Source organism: Anser brachyrhynchus (assembly GCF_964034855.1).
Source record: "Anser brachyrhynchus genome assembly, chromosome: 3".
Taxonomy (NCBI): domain Eukaryota; kingdom Metazoa; phylum Chordata; class Aves; order Anseriformes; family Anatidae; genus Anser; species Anser brachyrhynchus.
In genome coordinates, this window is record NC_137696.1 from 62,211,366 (window position 1) to 62,234,202 (window position 22,837).

At 35.8% G+C, this 22,837-nt stretch overlaps 1 protein-coding gene across 2 annotated transcripts in view; it reads right to left on the reverse strand.

The window, feature by feature from the left end:
• VTA1 (vesicle trafficking 1) overlaps positions 1-22,837 on the reverse strand; it is a 41,213-nt gene that overhangs the window by 13,335 nt on the left and 5,041 nt on the right. For both annotated transcript variants that reach the window (XM_080588093.1, XM_080588092.1), the window contains exons 2-5: positions 13,254-13,348; positions 9,908-10,035; positions 9,197-9,272; positions 2,629-2,740 (exon numbers count right to left, since the gene is read on the reverse strand). In XM_080588093.1, coding sequence (XP_080444219.1) covers positions 2,629-2,740; positions 9,197-9,272; positions 9,908-10,035; positions 13,254-13,348 — 411 coding nt within the window. The remainder of the gene's footprint in view (positions 1-2,628; positions 2,741-9,196; positions 9,273-9,907; positions 10,036-13,253; positions 13,349-22,837) is intronic.

Genomic DNA, 22,837 nt, shown 5'->3' on the forward strand with positions numbered 1-22,837 from the left:
AGTATATGGAAATGTATTGTCTAGTGTAAGGAAGTGCCAAACATAACTGAAATTCAACAGCCCAGAAGATTAAACTGAAAATTAGCATAATTTATTTTTAAGGAGTCCAGAGATTTAAAAAGATAATATTTTGGTCATCATCAACTAATTTTAATGTAAATAAAAAAATTCTTTTCCACATTGTGTTGCACTGTTTCTCTCTAGCTTGAGTTGCTGCTAAAAGACACAGAAGGCAAGGTTCTATTGGAACACAGCTTATATATATATATATAATATATATATATATATAAAATATATATTTTTCCACCACAGCATTGAGAAATAAACTATAAAAAAATCCACTGACAGCTCACATACGGTTCTTTCAGCTAGTTGGGACTATAAATATTTCTCAGAACTCTGCAATATAAACGTAGAATACTTGTTATATATTGCAATGAAAGTAGCGACAATCCATTTTACTGTAGCTACACCGTGATTATTCAAGAACTTTTTCCCATCTGAGATTATACTTTTAATTTTTCCACTAGTATTAAAACTTGTTGGATGACCTGGGGCTACTGCGAAGTGACCTTTAAGTGTACTCTACAACTTGTATTCCGAATGCATTAATAAATCAAGCATGTCACTTTAAAGTTTCCATAGTGGCAACTTGACAAAAGCATCCATAAATCCAACAGCAGAACTGCATAAAGCATGTCTATGTTACTGTAAAAACATCTCTAAGAGTTACAGTATAGTTTTCAAGGAAAATAACACTTTGGAAAAAAATGGTAATTTGTCAAGCTACAGAGACCCAGTTTCACTCTGTTTAAACAGACATTTTCCACTTGCAAAGGAAGGAAGAGAATGAGCAAGCAGAAAGGAATGGGGAAGGTCCAGTTGTACATTCAAACAATGTTTCTTTTCTTCTTAACGAAGCACAAAGCAAGAACTGACACTTCTTCATTAAACTGTATCTTCCAGTAAAATATAATTTGCAAAAATTTTTTGTCTTTGTTTAGAATTCATTTTGTATCAGAACTTTGTAAATATTCCTATAGCTATGCGCCCAATCACTAAAGAACATTCATCAAAGCTATAAATATTTAATTGTGCCATTCATAACATTCACTATAAAAGATTCTTTTCCCCTCACATCTTCTTCATTGAATTCCTATCAAACTGGTGTAATTTGACTTAAAGATGTGGCAATACTTGCAGCTGGAGTTGCAATGTACATCTCATTGCAGCTGCACCAGCAGTTAAAAAACTGCCTTGAAAAAGATCATATGTTGAAAAAAAATTAGTTTGAAAATGCTTTAATTGAAATATAGCTGTTCTAAGACTCAGGCATATTACAGTGGGTAAGATAGCTGTTCCAATGATCAGGTATGTAGGGCATCTTTAGGTAAGGAAAACAAGAAGAATGAAACAGTAGCTTGGAAATCACACTAACATACTCATTACTTGCTCATAATTACTTGAACTTCAACTGAATTGCTGAGGTTGGAAAGAACTTCTTGAGATTATCTATTCCAACCCCCTGCTCCAACATGGTCATTTAGAGGAGGCTGCCCAGGACTGCGTCCAGCCAGATTTTGAAAATTTCCAAGGACAGAGATGCTACAATCTCTCTTTGATCTTCTACCAGTATTTGATCAGATTCATGATGAAAATTATTTTTCCCCTAATAATTAATCAGCATTTTCCTTATTGCAACCTGTCTTGACCTTCTCTACACTTTCCCATTAGGTAGTTTAAAACAGCATTAAGAACTCTGTTTAGACTTCTTTTCTAAAGACTAAAGAAACCCACTTAACTCCTTGTATGTCATATTCTCCAGTTCACATTTGGAAGACAATAGAAAGAAACCTCACACCTCAAGTGATACACTACTTTCTGGCAACGGTGGGCTTGGAGGGAGTAGACTGCCTATCTTTTTTCTACTTTGCTCACTGTCAGATACAGGTGGTAAGCTAAATAAGTCACTGTTTTCACTCAAGCTACTTTGTCATTTTTTTATCTTCTCCTGCATTTAACTTCTGATAAAGAATCAGCTAGTGGCTGCCAATTGAAATAGGATGCTATACCTTCTTGGAAGGGACAACCAATCTGTAAAGAGTAGGTCATACCCATCCTCTTTTCTCACAGAGGAACAGGAAAGAAGCTTCAAAATATGGATTGCATGACAAAAATTTGAAAACTGGAAGAAATGCCAGTTTTCTAATGTTTTGACATGTATAAAACAAAACCAATGTAAAGATAACTACAAGTCTATTTATAACATATTTGAAATTTACAGGTTCAGATTCTACCAAAGATCCAGGTACAGACCCCAGACATGAATGAATAATAACAAATAAATATTTAAGTGCCTGTTTACATGCGCGTACACATGACATATGGATCATCTATATCAACCAAAACTTTATGTACCAGTTCACTAAGTCCCATTTCATGTTTATCTCCAGTATAACAGAAAGAAAAAAAAAAACAACACTGGGTAAGTCAATCAAATACTGAAGTTCAATTAAAACAACTAGGAGAAGCTGACAAGAAAAAGTAGAAAAGGGTTCATCATGAATGCAACACTGAACAGGGAAGCTATGCTTCCTGTGGGTGCTCATAGAAAAATGCAATACATACCAAAGCTCTCTCCTTCCATTCCAATAGGTCCAGGCTGCGGAGTCTCTCCATTCTTTAAGCAGTTATGAATGTATGCTGCCTTCCACCTGGCATACTTTCTGTGCTGAACATTCTGAGGAAGGTAAAAGGCCAGCTATTTTAACCACTCACTTCTGTGAATTAATGCATTCAAGACAGAAACATAAGTAGGTTTTCCACCCTGACAAGAGATTTCTAAGCTGCTATCAGTTGACACTCATTTAAAGATAAGGCATGTGAATTTAATCAGTGAATAAAAAAAAAAATATAAAAAGAACATCTCTGACAGGATCTCAGCATGAAATGAAAATGTAGAGATCTTCAATTAGTGCAGCATGTCAGGAAAAGGAAAAGGAAATCAGTTATACAAAGACCATCTACTGTGAAAGACAGACCACCATGTAATTACTGATGTGAAATAATAAAGAAAACTTCCTTAGATGATTATTTACTTCAGATTAAAAAATCTGAAACAATGCTACTCTTTCTGATCAATAATAATATAATTTTTCTCATTACATTATTTTAAATTACAAATAGGTATTTAAAAGCATGAACAGAGAAAGGCTGGTGTAGTTGTGGATTAATGTAGTATGTGAGGGATATTCTAGACAAAATGTTTTAATTTTGTATCTTTACAACATTGCTTAAAATTAGATAAAGCACTTTAGCAATATATAAACTAACTGCAAACAAAGGGCTTATCATAATAATGACTTTAAATAAAACCCTCATTGCAAGGTCAATAGTTCAGTTATTTGTAACATGAGTATTTCTCAAAAAAATAATTACTATATTGGTACTCAATTTCACTTTTGCCAATTCTTATCTTGTGAAGCAGTACATTTATGAAATAAAGTGAGAAACCAATCTGCTACTTGCCTTTCTGATTCTACCTCCATGGTTTGAACACAAAAAAATCTGGTAGTAGCCAGATTTTAGTATTTTAAATTATTTTAAAGAAAACAAATAGTTTTTAGTATTTTAAAGAAAACAAATATTTTTCACTATTTTCAGTTTCTGGAAAAAAAGCACTGAGGAGAAGCATTTCACTTGGGTTTTCAGAGATTATTCTCTTCACAGGGTAGAACATGAGTGACAAATAAATGTCAGAATCTCACCTAGTTTGAGGTTTTCCATTTCATTTTTTAACGTATAACACTAACATGTCAAAACATGACAGGAGGATGGGCCATTTCATATTTCCTGGGGCTGTTACAATAGATTTCTTTTAATCCAGAAAGAGTTCTCAATTGTTAAGAGAAATCTTAAACTGATTATGCAAATCAACTACTCTGTCAAAAGTTGTAACAGTAGCAACCAGTCACACGTTCTGACAATTACAGGCTAATGTATTTCATGGGATATGACTGCATGTAAACAGAGATGAGAAGTATGGAAGGATGAATGGAATAATTTATCCACATGAACAATGCAGGTTGGTAGTGTGCTTCATACCAACAGTAACATCTGCAAGGCACTGGTGAACTCAAATTTCCACAGTAACAGTCACAGGAAGAGTAGTTTGGAAACCGGTAGACAGATTAATTTCTCTTTAAAAGTCCTGACTGAAATCACATCCAAAGTAAGAAAATTAGTAAACTGAAGTGACAAATTTTACTTTAAAAAGTCTACTGCACTATTATCTATGATGGGAGAGAGAGCTATAGCATAATGGATAACTCCAGCAAGCTCCCTTGTTATCCACCAGAACGCTTATGCAGCCTAGTAGAAAGATATGCCCTTTTGTTTTTGCAAATGAAATGATCTCCAAAACAGCATACCCTGATGGCAGATCTAATAAAATGCATTCACTATACCTCAGAAAGGAAAAGCACAAATAGAAAGCACGACTTTCTGTTATATACTTCCTTTGAATAATCTTTCCTGGCCAGGTAGCGTTGCAGATGAAATTCTTTCATCATTCACAAATACTCTGGAAGCCACCAAATGCAGAATTATGTATCCAGAACACTACGCAACTCTTAACAGCCTGTACATCTCCCTTCTGTTTCCAATATACTGAAATTATTTCTTGATGACGCGTTCTATACACGTTATTATAGGGGTGTGGAAATGCTGTTGTGTTGGGTACCTGTGCTAAGGTTTTGGCAGCTGGGGGATCATCTTTGAGAAGAGGCCATGGGCTGCCTCATGCCAGACCAATTGGGAACAGCTGAGCCTATAAGCCACAGGCACAGCACCTTTAGGACAATGTATTTAATAAAGGGCTAAAAAGCCCAAAGCTGAACCCAAAGAAAAGGGAGCAATCAGAGTGAGAAACAGCAGGGGGAACACCTAGGTCAGAGAATGAAGAAGAGAAGGTGTTGCTCCAAGCACTGTAGCAGGTATCCTCTTCAGCCTGTGGAGAGGACGGTGTCAGAGCAGAGATTCACACTGCAGCCTATGGAGGACTTCACATTGGAACAAGGCAAAATGTGAGAAGGAAGGAGAAGCAGAGAGGAATCGGTATATACTGACCATAACCTGCCCTATCCACCCCTGCAGTATTCAGGGCAGAGCAGAAGAGGAGTAGAGAGTGAAAGAATAAATTTAAGCCTGGGAAAGTAGGGATGAAAGGGATTGTTTTAACATTTCTCGCTACCTGAATCTATTTCAGCTGGCAATAAATTAAATTAGTTTTCTTCAAGTCTAGCCTGTTTCTCTCATGGTAAGCTATCTCCCTGTTTCATCTCAACCCACAAGCTTTCTCATCCTATTTTCTCCACCAGTGCTGTGAAGAAGAGGCATTGAACAAGTGGTTGAGTTGGAGTTACACTTAACTAAGGTTAAAACACCGACAGCTGTACAGATGTAGTTTTCACTTATATTTTACCTTTAAAATTATCTATAAAATGTTATTAACAGACTGAAATAGGAATATAAAAAACAATCAGAACACTCCAAAGACCAATATAAAACACTGCAAAGCATATCAGACGAGATTGGATTACACTTCAGGATCTCAGGAATTAGATACCATTTTCTTCCCTGGAATCTGCTTTCCTTCATATAGATCTGAAGCCAGATTATCTATTTTCCGTTCTTTCATTAAATGGCCATTAAGTAACCATAAAATTCAACTGCAACAGTATACTTGTCGATGATCTTAAGTTATTGAGCAACACTGCACAAAATGATTGATACAGATGTTTTGAAAAAACAGTTGAAAAGCTAAACTGTATTGGAATTCTATTCTACTTTTTCAATATTGAATACAACATTCTCAGCAGCATTTCTTGAAAATTAGTTTCACATTTTTAATAAAGAGGTGGAATGTTACACTACAAAATATTTGACAAAGTTCAGTAATCTATATTAAATACCAAAAGGACATTTTAAAGACAATTTACCTAAAGAAACTCAACTGGAGTGTTCTGCCACACTGATGCACTAAGACAGAACTCTTCAAGATTCACAGTTATGGGCTAGGAAAAACTCTTCCAAACCCCATTACAGTTTTTAACACTCCTTTGAAACAACTTGAAGTTTACAGAAAACTTCCCTGAAAAAGTAAAAATTGTGTTTCTCAGAAACTGTGAATACTTTATTTAAATATAGTCTGTGAGTGTTTTAAATACAGTCAACTAATTAGTTTTCAGTGGATGCTTTTCAGGAGCGCATGAAACACTGACGTGCCCACTAATAATTTATCTGAGATTTAAATTAGTCAAAATTATTTCCATAAGCTTTCTCCAAAATGAATAGAAGAAAATACCTAATTAATGGAAAGAACAGCTAGGGACATTTTGGACAGCCCACAATCACTGACTAAAATTAGTATTTTGGTAATAAACATTTCAGTTAAAGTAACATTAAAAAAAGCGTAATCTGGATTTTTTTTTTTATTTAAAGGTATTTTCTTTCTGGCAGTGATAGCAAGGCAATTTGAAGAACCTATAAAAGATCACAAAATTTACAGGCAAGTAAGTGAACCCTCTTTGACACGTTATTATGCACCCAAATGCAAAACCTCTAACTCCTGAACCCAGACGTTGCTTTTAGTCTGTTTTCAATGTGAACATCTGTTTCTTTTCAGAAGGCTGCCCTCTGAACAGCATTACTGAGGTAAAGGAAAATAACTCTATTACCACACAGCTTCTTACCGATCTCATATGAGCTGTGTAAAACATGTCTTCTAGAGAACCCTTTTGTCTAGCTCTAATGTTGAGATACGGAATATCCAGTGTTTCCTCTAATATAATCCATTCATACTAACCTATAATCAACCACTTGACAGTTAGAAATATACACATTATTTAGAATACTGAATTTCTAATTCTAGGTGTCAAATATCTGCTTTCTATGCCTTTTGCTGTTGATTTAAAAGCATTTTAATAGTCAACATTCCATACATGTAAAGGCAATTACCTACTCAAAAGAAACATGGATGGTCTGTATAGTCAGAAAGGGTAGAAAAGTTAGATATCTTACTATATAACCAGGAGTCAGACTGAGACTTCCTTCAGGCTAAAAAAGGCCTTTGCAAAAAATCTAAGACAGTCACGTCATACTTGTCCCAACATTCCTTCATGTGGCACTGGATAAGGAAAATGGTGAAACTTAATGATGCTAACCAGAAGTGCAAGCCTTTTACTGTATTTCTTGTACACACTCTTAACGTCTTCACTAATTAAACAAACAAAATGAGGTAATTCTTCTTTCCAATTACGAAGCACTTCTGTACTTTCAACATCAATGAAAAAAACAACATTCAGCAGTAAACACAGCACTGCTAGCGTTCCATTCCATTGACATTTTATAGTTGTTTCCTATATACACGAAGGATTTTTTCGGGACTTCGGGAATATTAGTAATGCACTGGATTCCTACAGTCAAAGGTGAGTGTCTTTTCGGTCCATTATGTTACTCACTCTCTGGCTCTAGGGACTGTTATTATTTCATATCATAAAGGATGTGAGCGTGCAGAGCAGCCAGTTTTAACAGAACACATGAAACAGCACTCTTACTTGTTGCACTTGATAGATGAAAAATTTAGATTAGTATATTCTCAGGTTATAGAAGATGTAGAATCTTGAAAGAACATTTGTACAAGTGTCCCCCTTCTTGCGCAACAACTCTATGATTAATATGAACCTGAAGCACACCACCATCAAAATTATTCTTTTACTTTCCTTCCAATGTTTACAGATCAAAGTAGCCACAGTTACTGCATTTTAAATGTAACAAATATTTTTCATGTGCAGGCATATTTATCAGACCGGAAATCTACATACAGAATGTCTAGCTCGTGTATTCCTAACATGGCATGGAGTAGTTTGGGACCAATATAACCACATGGCTGTTATGGAGCCGCAAAGCAACAGAACGTTTGTTTCTAAGGAAATATTACAAGCGGAAGCAAAGAAGCCTACTACAGCACTCATGTATGTGAGGCATAAAACATTTTTCGATTACCCATATAGACTTAGTTGGCCTGAAACATACTAAGCACTTACGTGATCAGTCCTTGCTGATTTCGTCACAAATTGTTTAGTATCACTGCCGTTTCTTATTTCAGGTATTTCAACCTTCCTTTAACAGCCTTTGAAACTTGTCTTCACCAGTCAGTATCATTTTTCTATATATTTTTTTCTTTGTCAGAAGTTATCAACTATACCATTACACTTCCAAAGTGAGTTTATCATTCAATTAAAACTGAAGTGTTCTTTGCTAAATTAATTCTCAGAACAAGAAATACATTATTAAGAGCAGAGTATCTACTCCACCATACTGGAGAGTAACTCTCCTGTGTGGCATGAATAACAGATAGCTGACTATACACCTAATTTAAAAGTTTTCTTTAAAACAGACCAAAAGATTATTTTGGTATACCTTAATAAAATCATGATTTTGTTCAGCCAGTTCTGGAAAACTTGTTTGATTGCAAATAATCTGCCATAAAGAATGATACAATGTGTCTGTGTTAGTTACTTTGGTAGACAGTTTTTAAAAATAAAATATTTGTTTCCAAACGGTCATACAGGAAGCCATTTTTTTTAAGGTAAATTCGTATCCTTTCAACTTAATATATCACCTTTTAAAAGTGAGATTTGTTGTGACAACAAAGATACCCACTGTAACTAAAAATGTATATAATTCCAACTCAAACGTTAGCAGTAAAGTTCTTACTTGCAGGGTGAAAAATAGGAAGATGGAAAAAGCCAAGAGCCTTGCATCATTTTTTCCCTATATTCATTCTCATTTGCTTGACAGAACACTGCTGTCCCTCAGTAAAAATCAGACTTTGAAATTCTAACTGAATACCTGTTAAGTCTTGCTTATTTGCAAAGTCATCTTATAACAGATATCTAGTATTTCACATTATTTCTAATATTCTATTGCTAATGTTTATCTAATATTTTAAATACAATTTGAAATGGCTATTACAATTCCTTACAACTTAGGTTCTAATTGTGTAGTCAAATACATGTCACTATGTTCTTTGAAGCTCGTATTCAAAATTATAAAAAAAAATAAAATATTGCAGAACTAGAACAGTAACTTGCAACTGTGCTACGAAAAGCAATCATACATCCTTACCACTTACCTCTTCAGAGAGCTCCCCAAATACTGTCAGAACATCTATCAGGAGGCTTGCAGTATAAAATGACTTTATCATGTTTCTATAAAAAAAAAGAAAACACTTTGCTAACATGGCAATGTCATCCTCTTAGGATCACATTTTAGCAGTTTAGATTACACTGGCTTGTTTCAAACAAATCTTCCCTGATTTCTTCTTTTAATCTGATGCTACAGAACTTAATGTTAAAATTTAGGAACATATTGACTGATATGACCACTACGCAGAAAGTCTTAAATATTTTTTCAGGCAGGACATGTGTTAGTTTCTAGTTTGGAATGTTCAATACAGGACACTGGACATCCTGTACTATCTTCAAAAGGGCCCAGCCAAATCATCAGCATGCTGTAGTAATCACTGTAAATCAAACATCATGCATCATCACAACAATTCTGATATCACTGGACAGTAAAAGACATAATATACATGACAACAAGTTCAATATTAGTCTGAGAAGGCTAATTAGAAGGCTTGACAGGAGGTCAGCAACCACTTAAAGAACACAAGATGGAATATACCAATGAAGTTAGAGACAGAAATAGTAACACGTGGAGTTTTCTGGAAGATGAATGCATTAAAGCACAACTCCTGCTTATAGTCAAATTGAAAAGAGTTTGAAAATTCAAATTTCCTGACCAGTATCTTAATTCAGACAACAAAGCAAAGGTTTTCACCTACTTATGAAACTGCCCAGCTCTGTCTTCATTGTCTGCATACAAAAACATCTTCAAAGCATAATTCTCCACATGAGCAGAACCAACAATATCCTGAGTAATTGCTTCATTATCACCAAATTGCTTTTTCATCTGAAAAAAAGTTGAAAAAAATACATTCATTACCTTATTAGACCCTAGAACTTCAATCTAATTCAAACACAAGAAGCAGCTGCTGATTTAGACAAACCCGAGTACAATTTAAAAAAGAAACCATATGCACTTTGATTATTTTTTCAAATCTCCACCTTCTAACATAACAAACACTAAAAGTAGCATGCCAAAGAGAAAATACGCTCTTTTGGAGAGAGAGATGTTAAGAATAAGTAGATCTTAATACTATCTTCTAGTAGAAAATACTTTTTAAAGAAAAATCACCTTAAAAACAAACACGAAAATATACAACTGTAATATTCTGAAGGAATATCTGCAGATATTTTCCCCTTTTTATCCAAAAGACAAAGGACTCTGAAGCATGCACTGCAATTCAACACAGCTCAATTGATAAAGTATTGCATACATTATTAAGGTACTGTAGATCAGAGTGACTATGCATCTTCTTTCTTATATTTCACTGCAGTGCATTACATCTTTCACCAAGTTTGAGCCCCACCTTAACTGGTCTAGTGACCCATGGATTTACTGGAATTTTCAGTCTAAGCAGTGTGCTGCAATTGAAAGACCTCTTTTCAAAGATGCTGGAGTACAAGAATCCTCAGGTTTCCTAATAAAAATCAGTAAAGCAAATAATCCACTAACAGTTACAACAGGTGGACTTACAGCTTCTGAATAGGCTTACTGTTTGCACATAAGGAAATCTTGGGTTATCCTTAGAGAACAAAAACAGGAACACTGCATGATACTAACCTGCAGCCTTTATTTTGCCAAAAGATTTAAAACCAGCATCTGAATGGGTGTTATTTTTCACTTCGAGTGTGTGAGGAAAATTTAATCACGCAAGCTACACTTCCATAATATTTTTTACGTTGCTGCCAACTTTTTAATACACAGAATATTTTTTTAAAATTGATTTCAGTAGTGAAAAATAAACTTTCTAAATAGTACTTCAAATCTGCAGACTTGTCAAACTCCTACATATTTTTCAAAAAGTATTAATTTTACAAATTATGACACATAAAAAACAAAGTTATATAAAAAAAGTTATACTTTGTAAACTGCAAGTTATACATCTGAAATGAAATATTGAAATTCACAGAGAAAGCAAATTGCTAATATGTATTTTACCAGCCTATATGCATACCTTACACTTGGAAAATAATTTATTGCTATACTTAATCTAGTGTTCAATAGAGATAATTTCAAATGCACAAATGGCATTCAGATACATAAGCTCCTCAAAACTTCAAGTTAACCAAGTTATTTACTTCTGAAATTATCCTTCAAACATCTGAATTTGTGATTCAGTACAGTAGTACCATTTTTTAAAACTGTGATTCATAACTCGACCCTAAAATCAAGCAAATTGGTTTAATTTTAGTAAACATATTTAAATGAAACAGTTACCTATTGAAAAAACAAAACAACACAATCATATGTAAAAATATTTCTGACTGAAACAAGCATTTTATATCTAAAATTACTGTATTTAATTAATTACACATATTTGAAATAGTAGGAAATTGCTTGCAAATTAACACATTTGGTAATTTACAGATACACCTATATCGTTTTGTTCTTTGCTACTAAAAAATTCAGGATCACTTGTAAGTTTCTGTCTTAACCTCTAAAATAATTGTGGCAAGCCACAGAAAGCTGTGAGAACCATTTAGCGCAGACCTGTAACACTCCTTTGTGCCCCCTGCTGGTACAGGTAGACTGACAATGGCTGCTATTAAATTACTGCAGAGGTATTCACACACCAACTTACCAATACACTCAAGCTTCCTAGCCCCCCAAATATTGTATTACACCTGCTTAGAAGCACTCTCTTCAGTCTTCCACCACCTGGCTACATAAAAGGAATTTTGATACCTTTGCATCAGTTGTCACAGAGAGAACCTTAAACTGAGATATTAAACTGGGGGTTTAGCTGGTTTTCTGTTTTTTCCAAATTTGAAACAAAAGGGGTAACCGCACACTACAGACAGATTACTTGCTGCAGTACCACAAGGGGTCCAATACACCTTCAAGAATCCTTACGGAATGAAGGGGAACACCTTTCAGAGATTTAAATCTTATCTCTCTTGCTACCTCTTCCCTTTTCAGTATGAGAACCAGACCCACTGAAGATATCAAAAATTGATGCAATAACACACCAAGTCACTGTACACAGGATTTTCCATTGCCAAAAAAAATCAGTAATAAAACATAACATGAACAACAAAGTATGAATACAAGGCAAATGGTTCACGTTTCATTTTTTTCCTTGAAGAACTGAAGGCTGTTGCATTAGTTTCACACCAATTCTTCAGGTATTTCTATGGTTAGTTTGTGGATGGAATCATTAACACTGAACACAAAAAGAAGTGCCACTTCATTTTTCAGTGTTACTTTCTGCTTCTAAATGAGCACTTAAACCTTAAAATCCATGCACTACTTCCTCCCAGACTATCGAAAACTACTCTACAGAACAAGAACACAAACAGCTCCTGGAATTTAAACTATCTGTACAACGACTACCTTTCTTACCTTAACTCTGTTCTTTTTAAGACTGTTTGCTTTTTAATACTACCAGGTCTGCTCAAAAGAGCAAGGCATAACTACCTCTTAACCACAACAGATAAGACTATGCTTACAAAAAATCATAGTAGAAGATCCCTAATCTCTAACAGAGGATAACATCAAAAGTACGTTTATCTTTTAGAGAACATTTAAAGAAACTCCCAGGGTACAAACTAGGTCAAAGATTTTAAAAGCAGTAAGGACTAAGCTAATCACTCCTAGAGCATTACAAATAACTCTCACAGACTTCAAGGAAAGACAAATCAATAAAAAGGTCTCCACCATATATTTCATAATTAATTATGATTTCTCATGAGAATATATATAAAGTATCGTAATTCACATTGTCTGATCAAAATCTTATGGCAAATGTCCACTGTATGAAGTTACAGTTATGATTATGCATGCATATATATACACATACATAAATACACACACACACAGCTTTATCTCCTTCCAACCCTTCTGCTGATTTATGACATACCACTTAAATTCTTACATTAAGCCTGCATACGGAACAGTTGCTTCAAAGAATGATGACATAGAAAAGACAGTATTTGCAGAAGCTTAAATAGAAATTAAAATAACATCATGAATAATTTTAAAGGACAGCAATAAATTATACTTACAGCTTCCAACTGATCCATAAGCTTAGATAAAAATTTACGGCATTCTGGGGTTTTACTATCAATCTTCATGCCTGTTTGCATTGCATACAAACGACCTTAAAGGAAACAAAACATGGAAAAAAAAAAAAAGATTAAGTATCTAAGGCAAAACCCATTACCAGACAAAGCAATTCACCTCCCATTATATCTGAAAGACAAACTCATCAATGAAACAATGCAATACTACAGTGCTACTGAGCACTGACAGGTAATTTGAGATCTATTCAATCTTGCATAAATACTAGGAAGTATTTTTTTTCTAAGATTTATGCTTTATTTTTCACAATGAGTATCTCTGCTCATTTCAAATTGATGGTTGTATCACTGTAAGTGCTTTTCTAAATATTCACTACTCTCCAATGCAACTCTCTAATACGAGCTTCAAGCTGATTTTTTCCCTAAGTATCCACAAATAATTTTCCACACAACTCATATATAAGTACATAGTGTATGGATATACTTTAAAAAAAAAAAGAAGTTTCCTGTAGCAGGAACTAGTCAACTTCAAAACCATTACTTTAACAAACGGAATTAACAATCTATTGTACCCACATAAATGCATACACATCATCAAAAGGCAAACAAGGACACAAACCTGATCTTCAAATCAGACAAAACAGACTTTATTAAACTTTCCCTGCAAGTAAAGTTTACAGTTCTTTCGTGTGATCTTGAAAAGCTTATGATTACTATCCTCTGGTTAAAAATGATGAACAGAATTATCAAAACATGAATTTCATGTATGTACATGGCAAAACTTCATATGCTTTAGTAAACTGTGGATGTAACCAAACAACTATTATTTATCAGAATTACTACACACAGAAGGGATAATGGACAGAACGATTCAGTAACCCAATGGAGACAGTAACATTTTTCCACAAAACCACTCTATTTAAACTCTCATTTCTGACCATCAAAGGTGTCCTGCAAAACACCTTCAAATGCAGAGTATAAGAACTATACAGTTTTTTTTAAACTCTCCTGAACATTATCATGAACATTACAGCATATCCCAGTGCTGATAGCGTTCTGCAAGTGAACCTTTACTGCCTCACATCTTTACTCTCTCTCCTATTCCAAGCATCTTTTTATGCACTAGAGAGAACCTTTTCACTTCAAATTATCTCAGTAAACACACATAAAACAACTGTTTTCAGCCTGTACTTAACCTGATGCTTGCTATGGAAGAAAGCATTATATGCACAGAAGCTTATCTGCATTTTCCACCTATTAGCAGTTTGTCTAATAAAATGAGATCTCTCCATAAAACTTACCTACGTTTTTCTGGTAAGCATCACAATTTAACTAGTTTATCTAGGTTTTAACAATAGTATTTCCTGTTTCATATACAACTGATTATTCAAACCATACGGAGCATAAATATATATATACACCTTATTTAGGACTGCAAAACTGACACATTTTTGAATGTTAAAGCTGTTGGGCTGCCCAACCATTTAAAGACCAAAACATAACAAAAACATACACTGAAGTACCTGTGTCCTCTAATGTCTCTCTGCTCTTGCATAAGTAACTGATAGAACAACCTAGCAACTTTCTATTTAAGTTTTCAGTGAAGGATGAGAGACAGTGAAGAATGGGGAGATGAGGAGGGGATGTTGCCCTTTACGTCAGTGAGCAGCTGGAGTGCATGGAGCTCTGCCTGGGGATGGATGAGTATTTAAGGGTCACCTCCTCAAAGCTCAGGAGCAATGCACCCCAACAAAGAGGAAGTCAGGCAAAAATGCCAGGAGGCCTGCATGGATGAACAACCAGCTCCAGGACAAACTCAGACACAGGAAGGAAACCTACAGAGGACGAAAGCAAGGACAGGTAGCCTGGGAGGAACACAGAGACATTGTCCTAGCAGCCAGGGATCAAGTTAGGAAAGCTAAAGCCCTGACAGAATTAAAATCTGGCCAGGGACATCAAGGGCAACAAAAAAAGCTTCTGTAAGAACGTCAGTGATAAAAGGAAGACTAGGGAAAAGGTTGGCCCTCTCCAGAAAGAAACAGGAGACCTGGTTACCTGGGATATGGAGGAGACAGAGCTACTCAATGACTTTTTTACCTCAGTCTTCACCAGCAAGTGTGCTAGCCAGCCAAGGCACAGAATACAAAGGCAGGGCCTAGGAGAATGAAGAACCACCCACTACAGGAAAGGATCAGGTTCGAGACACCAGCTAAAGAACCTGAAGGTGCACAAGTCCAATGGACCTGATGAAATACATCCAAAGTTCCTGATGGAACTGGCGCATGAAGTTGCTAACCCACTGTCCATCATGTTCAGAGGTTGCGGTAGTCCGGTAAAGTTTCCACTGACTGGAAGAGTGGAAACATAACCCCCATTTTTCAAAAATGGAAAAAAGGAAGACTGGGGAACTACAGGCCAGTTACTCTCACCTCTGCGCCCTGCAAGACCATGAAGCAGATCCTCCTGGAAACTATGCTAAGGCACATGGAAAATAAGGGGGTGACTGGTGACAGCCAGCATGACTTCACTAAGGGCAGATTGTGCCTGACAAAGTTGGCGGTCTTCTATGATGGGGTTACAGCATTCGTGGACAAGGGAAGAAAACTGATGAGAAACTACCCGCACTTGTGCAAAGCATTTGACACTGTCCCACCTAACATCCTTGTCTAAATTAGATGTTAATTTGATTGATGTACAAGCCAGTGGATAAGGAATTGGCTGGATGGTTGCACTCAAAGTGTTGCAGTCAGTGCCTCAATGTCCAGGTGGAGACCAGTGACGAGTGGTATTCCTCAGGGGTCAGTAGTGTGACCGGTGCTGTTTAATATCTTTGTTGGCAACATGGACAGTGGGACTGAGCGCACCCTCAGCAAGTTTGCCAGTGATGCTAAGCTGTGTGGTACAGTCAACACATTGGAGGGAAGCGAAGCCATCCACAGGGACCTGGATAGGCTGGAGAGGTGAGCCCGCGTGAACCCCATGAAGTTCAACAAGGTCAAGTGTAAGGTCCTGCATCTGGGCTGGGGCAATCCCAAGTACAAATACAGGCTGGGAGGAGACTGGATTGAGAGCAGCCCTGAGAAGGACTTGAGGGTGTTGGTCAATGACAAACTCAACAAGAGCCAGCAATGTGCACTTGGAGCCCAGAAAGCCAATCATATCCAGGGCTGCCTCAAAAGAATTATGGCCAGCAGGCCAAAGGAGGTGATTCTCCCACTCTGCTCTGCTCCTGTGAGACCCCATCTGGAGTGCTGCGTTCAGCTCTGGGGCCCCCAGCACAAGAAGGACATGGACATATTAGAATGAGTCCAGAGGAGGGCCACAAAGATAATCAAGGGGCTGGAGCACCTCTCCTATGAAGACAGGCTGAGGGATTTGGGGTTGTTCAGCCTGGAGAAGAGAAGGCTCCAGGGAGACCTCATAGTGGCCTTTCAGTACCAAAAAGGAGCCTACAAGAAAGATGGAGAGGGACTCTTTATCAGTATAGTGATAGGACAAAGGGTGGTGGCTTTAAACTAAAGGAGGGCAGATTTACATTAAATACAAGGAGGAAATTCTTTACTATGAGGGCAGAGAAGCAATGAAACTGGTTGTCCAGAGTGCAGTTACCTACACTGTGTATGCCTCATCTTTGGAAGGTCAAGTTGGATGGCCTTCCCAAACCATTCCATGATACTACGAACAACCATATAAAAGTCTACTCTGAGTCAATATTCAGGAATGAGTAAAGTCTATGAACAACTAAAATAACTGACCAAGACAAAGTTTAACTACATAACAAATACAATTTTTGTTATGTGACAACACTAAAATTAAACTAATTACTGATACATAAACTTAAACTCATCTTATTTATCTTCATGATCCTGTCATATTAACATTTAAATTCTGAAACTACCGCATGTAAATTTGAAATTATATTGGAAAGAAATCCACACAAAGAGATTTGCATTTCAGGAACTCAAATTAATTTGAGTTTACTGCAGATTAAAGTGTCATAATCTTATGTTGGATCTTACAGTCTTCAACTAAACTGATCTTTAAGTACATTATATGATTGCAAGCTTCCCTGAACACGTTTCATGGCATAAAATCATAGAATTTAATACATGCCCTACCTATACAAACACAGACATTCTACAGATTATTTATGTAATCTGAACGAAGGTTAAATGTGTTCCATCTGTAGCAGCAATGACATTTCTGTATCACACAACCAAATACATAGTGAGACATATACCACATCTACCCATTGAACCCTCTCACATTTACCAGCATCAATATACATCACAAGGGAGAACTGCATCTTATTAGCTGGCAAAAGGTCAAAGCACACTTAATTTAACTTAGCAAATTAAAAGAGTTTGTGGCAACCTTTAAGAACTTTCAAAGTTCCGAATTTTTACCTGTTCACCTCTTCACACACAGTAATAAATTCAAAAGGAATACTGCATATCAAGAGACACACCTGCCCAGAGACACACCTCTGATGACGCAATCATTGAAGTAAGGGCAAAAGCTTTTCCTTCTTCCTGAAGTAAGTGGTGACCAAGATTATGACGTTTATGTAAACTATTGTTGACGCTTCCCATTCTTGGAAGTGGTCAAGGCTAGGTTGGATGGAGCTTTCAGCAACCTGGTCTAGTGGAAGGTGTCCCTGCCCGTGGCAGGAGGGTTGGAATTTGATGATCTTTAAGGTCCCTTCCAACCCAAACCTTCATCATGTAATTCTATGAAAATGCTGCTAAGTACACTTTGGTACACCTACTGCTTTACTCAGTGGTGCTCTAGTCAAAACTCTGATTGGAGGTTGAAAAACTATTAACAATCTTTTAACTTATTATGCAGAAAGAAAATGAAATAGTTGAAAAACTGAAAGAATACAGTATTTCTGACAAAAGCTGAATAGGATACAGAGGAAATAATATTGTATTTGCCCCTACAGACAGTACTGAAATAAAAATAATATTCTTTTAATATTTTGAATTTTTGCTTTTAAAATTGTGTATAAAGAGCAATAGGCAAGTAAATATGAAGACACTAATCACTGAAGTTGTACTTATCGCATTTTGACCTAAACGAGTAATACCTTGCCTTATTATAGACAATGACGAAGTGCTCAGTTGTTCTATTTTTTACATTTCCTACAAGACTACACTTTTTTCAAAACTACTACTTTTGCCAATTATAAGTCTTAAGTACCTTTCTCTTTTACATGTAGTTTATCACACAAATATTACTTTTGGTAAGCATACACAATAGTAACTAAAGATACGTTTTGATCTAGAGAAGGAAATCCATTTACTGTCCTTATCCTATCTAACTTGCAGCAAATAGGCAAACTTACTTCATTACTGAATTTTCAGCAGGAGTAAACAAAACATAACATTTTCCTGTGTTAGTATCCTCAGTGAAATTTTAAACTAGTAATTAATGTTCAAAGAACTGTCCTCCATGTTTATGTTGACAAGTAATCTCAGTAGCAAAGACCTCCTGAGCAAGAAGCCAACTATTTATCACCTCCAAAATCTCTGTTTGCTGTGAAGGCCAAATGTAACACAAGTTAAGATTTTTTTCTCTGTTTCTGAAAGAAAACGGAAATTATTTACATTCTTTTAAATACAGCTATCTTGGTTTCTATAATACTGTAAAAGCAATAGAGTGCGTTATTACTGTGCTTGCTAAATCACACAAATTTTCACATTTTAAAAATACAGCACATGATTTTTTAAATGACTAGAGACCTCATTTTACATCAAAATGATTTTGGAGCACTTTTCTTCAAGAACCTGAGTTGCAAACGTTTAAAATGTCCTTAATGACCACAGTAATATTCCATAAAACTAAACAACTTGACTTACATTACCATTTGCTCAGTAATATTTGATATTAGATTTCTTCTGTGAGAAGCCAAGCTGCTAAAAATGTTGATATAAAAAGACAATGAAAACTACACATCATAGCTGGAAAAATTTCCAAGACTTTAAAGCCTAAACAAAGCATTTTGAGAACGCAGCCACTCTTGGAAATAACTGACCTATAATTGTCATCTCTATTCAATACTATGATGAAGATCTGGAATACTTGGAAACACACAAATGAATGAAATTACTTGGTCTTTTTGATCTATATTTACAATCTACATTTTTTGTCTCCTTTACCCAAACCAAGCAGAAGGAAAGATTTTTAATGTGGCTAACAACGGGAGTATAAGCAGAAAGTGAAGCACAAAAGAGGTAAAGGCTACATCGTGCTTATGTCTAAATATTATTAATATTTTAAGTAGGGCTAAAGTCACTTGTAATCTTCTACGCACAAAGACAGGACTGTTTAGCCAATTATTAACTAAAAAGGGTTTGCTCTCAGTTTGCAGACAGGACATTTATCTTCAAATTCATAAAGACTTGGCAAGCAATCATTCTCAGAAAAATGTTTTGCCAAGACAACGACAAAATTTATGTCTTGATTTGTTGCCCTTAATCTTTGTTCAGTAAATACTAAGTGTGGGTGTGCTGGAAGGAATTATACAGTGAGCTTTACAGAAACTTCTCTGCTTTTATTTATGTCACGTAATACCACGTTATTTTTCCTTTGCTAATACACAGCACAATTTCAGAGCGAGTATTTCGTCTTCAGTATGTGCCAGGCATTCATTCCTAATACACAGTAAGTTATTCCAGATTTATGTTTGGATAACAACTGACACTCCCCCTGCTCCCATTTTAAACTAACTCTGTGCCAAGTAAAAAGACTGGAGAACCAAAGTTCTAGCCAGCAAGTATGCACAATACACTGATTCTGTGTTCTCAATTCTGTCCTACTTATCTATCTTGATTTCTCCTGGTCTACCAGAATCAAAAGATTACAGTTCTTTTCCCCTAACACATATTTAATTCTCTTCCAGTACAGAAAAATAAATTAATAAGAACTGGAATACTTTTAATACTTTTCATTCACATATTCCACAATTAACATTAAATAGTAACAAAAACATTTCCATAACCTTTAGTCATATTTTGATTCTGATTAAGAGATGAAAGCTTTTTCTCTGTAATTTATTATTCACTGATTTTCTGCACCTTCCTCTTCCCACTGTCAATCAATCCACTGACAGAAAAATGTCTGTAAACTGCTCGGAACAGGAAAACAATAGCTGGAATACAAATGTGCGGAGTAGGGGGACACAAAAACACGAAAATTAGATTGTACTAAAACTACTGTAAAAGTATTTTTCCTAAAGAATACATCTGCACAGAATATGAATTATTCTTGCTTTCATGAACATTAACGTATCATATCAATCATGTAATTTTTGCATGCATATCACGGATATATGCTATTTCTACATGACCAACTCAAAGGTGTCTGAATTAAGAGAATTTAAAATAGATTTAATAGCACAGACAAACAAACTTTGGAGGGTCCTATAGCTCCTCAGCATCATATAATGGAGAAGAAAATTGGCACAAGACAAGAAAAGTACTAGGCTAGTAGAATCCACTCAAAATCTGAAATTTTCCAGAGAATACAAATTATTTATAAATACTTTCAAGTAAAATTAGTTTAAGGAGAAATGCAAGGGAAAAAAGATCTTTCTTTCTGAGGAGAAAGGTGTGGGCTGGGAGGAAGACAACACAAATTTCACTAAGAAACCCAAAACAATAAAAGGCTTGACACCCTCTTCACTTCAGATTCTTTTATAATATTCTAAATCCTACAGAGCAGAATTCCAAGGTTATGTTACATGCCAGACAAACCTTGTCAAGTCAAAACAATCTCAAGTAAAATGTTTCTTCCTTAAAACTACTGAAAGTTATAGTGAGTTACATTAAAATTCACAATTATTTGAAGAACAGCAACTTGTAAACAAGGTAAATAATGAAAAAAACCTGCAATTCCAAACAAGGATGGTAATTATTAAGGTCAGATGAGACAACCCAAGTAAGCTAATAACATCTATTATTTATCCTAAGATATGACTCAGTATTCTATACTGCCTTTCTTCACCACAGTTTAAAGACCACCTTTGCTCTCAAAAATTTGAATAAGAGATCTATAAGTGGAATCGCCACATTTCTAAACTTTTACACAATATTTAAACAGTGTTTTTAAAGCCTATCTCTATATTCTAATACAGATAACAAAACATTTATAATTAAAATGGAAGAACTACCTTAACTGTGGGATGTAGTAATTGAGCTCTCAAGAAGGCAAAAGGAGAAGGTAGATACTCTTCAGTTAGAGACAAGTTCATATGAATAAACCAGCTTGTAGCTATCGGAGAGTAAATTCGAAGCACTCGTGTGGAACACATTCTAGTTCAGTTTCAAGTGGAAGAAACCCATTTTGTGCTCTCAACTACTCTGCGGTGAACCAAAAAACTCTAGGTGGGCACGACTGAGATATGTTTCCTAACCTTAACTGCTAATAGCATCCTGCACTGCATTAAGAGAATGCCAGCAGGTTGTGGGAGATGATCCCTCTCTCCTACTCAGGTCCAGTGAGACACACCTGGAGTGCTGGGTCCAGTCCTGCGCTCCCCAGTAGAGGAGACATGGGAAGGACCACAAAAATGACGATGGACTAAGAGTATCTGTCATACCAGAAGAGGCAGAACTGGGACTGTTTGGCCTTGATACATGATAGTGCATCAATACCTGACCTAGGAAGGGGGGCAGCAGGGAGCGAAGACAAAGCCAGACCCATCTCAGTTGTTCCCAATGACAGGACAAGTGGCAACAGGTGCAAAATGAAATACTAGAAATTTCATTTAAATATAAGAAAAAAACTTCTACTGCAAGGGTGGTCAAACACTGGAACAGGTTGCTCCCAGAAGTTGTAGAGTCTCCATCCTCAGAGACATTCAAAACCTGCCTGGACACAGTCCTGACTAACTTGAACTAGTGACCAGGAGATTACACTAGATGATGTCCACAATTCTCTTCAACCTCAATGATTCTGCTATTCTGTAAAATTGAAATGTTGACATTGATGCATCCCTTCTTCAGAAGCAGCAGCAAATCTCAGGCAGTTCTTCATTCTACTTTCAGAGGTTCAAGCTGAACAGATCCACCAAAAGAATGTGAAATATTTGGTGGAAAAATGCATGTTAGTATATTTACACTGTACAACTAAACTTTAGGAGTCTAAAAAATACACGCACCTCAGAAATTAAGTTTTAATCTCTGAAATGTACTTGTTCTATTTTATTATTTTCATTCCTGTCTCTGTCAGAGCAGTTTCTTTTAAAATATTACCTCTGTAATCAGAGCACATGCCAGAAACACTACACAGTAGTTAACATCTTTACTATTTAGTTCTACATACAGCTTGTTCTGAGGTCTGTGGGTTTCATGTATTTATCTTCGTTATGCCCATCAGTTCTGCCTGTTCCTCTGTTTCTACAGAAAAACAGCATGCAGTGTTCAGAGGACAGTTTTCCTACTGTCACGAAACAGTTTTCTGAGTACACTTTTCCTACTTACAAATGTCTGAAACAAATCAAAGCAAATAAACTAAGATTGAAGACAAAAAAAAAGCAATGGAAAAAAATGAGAAATACTTTTAGT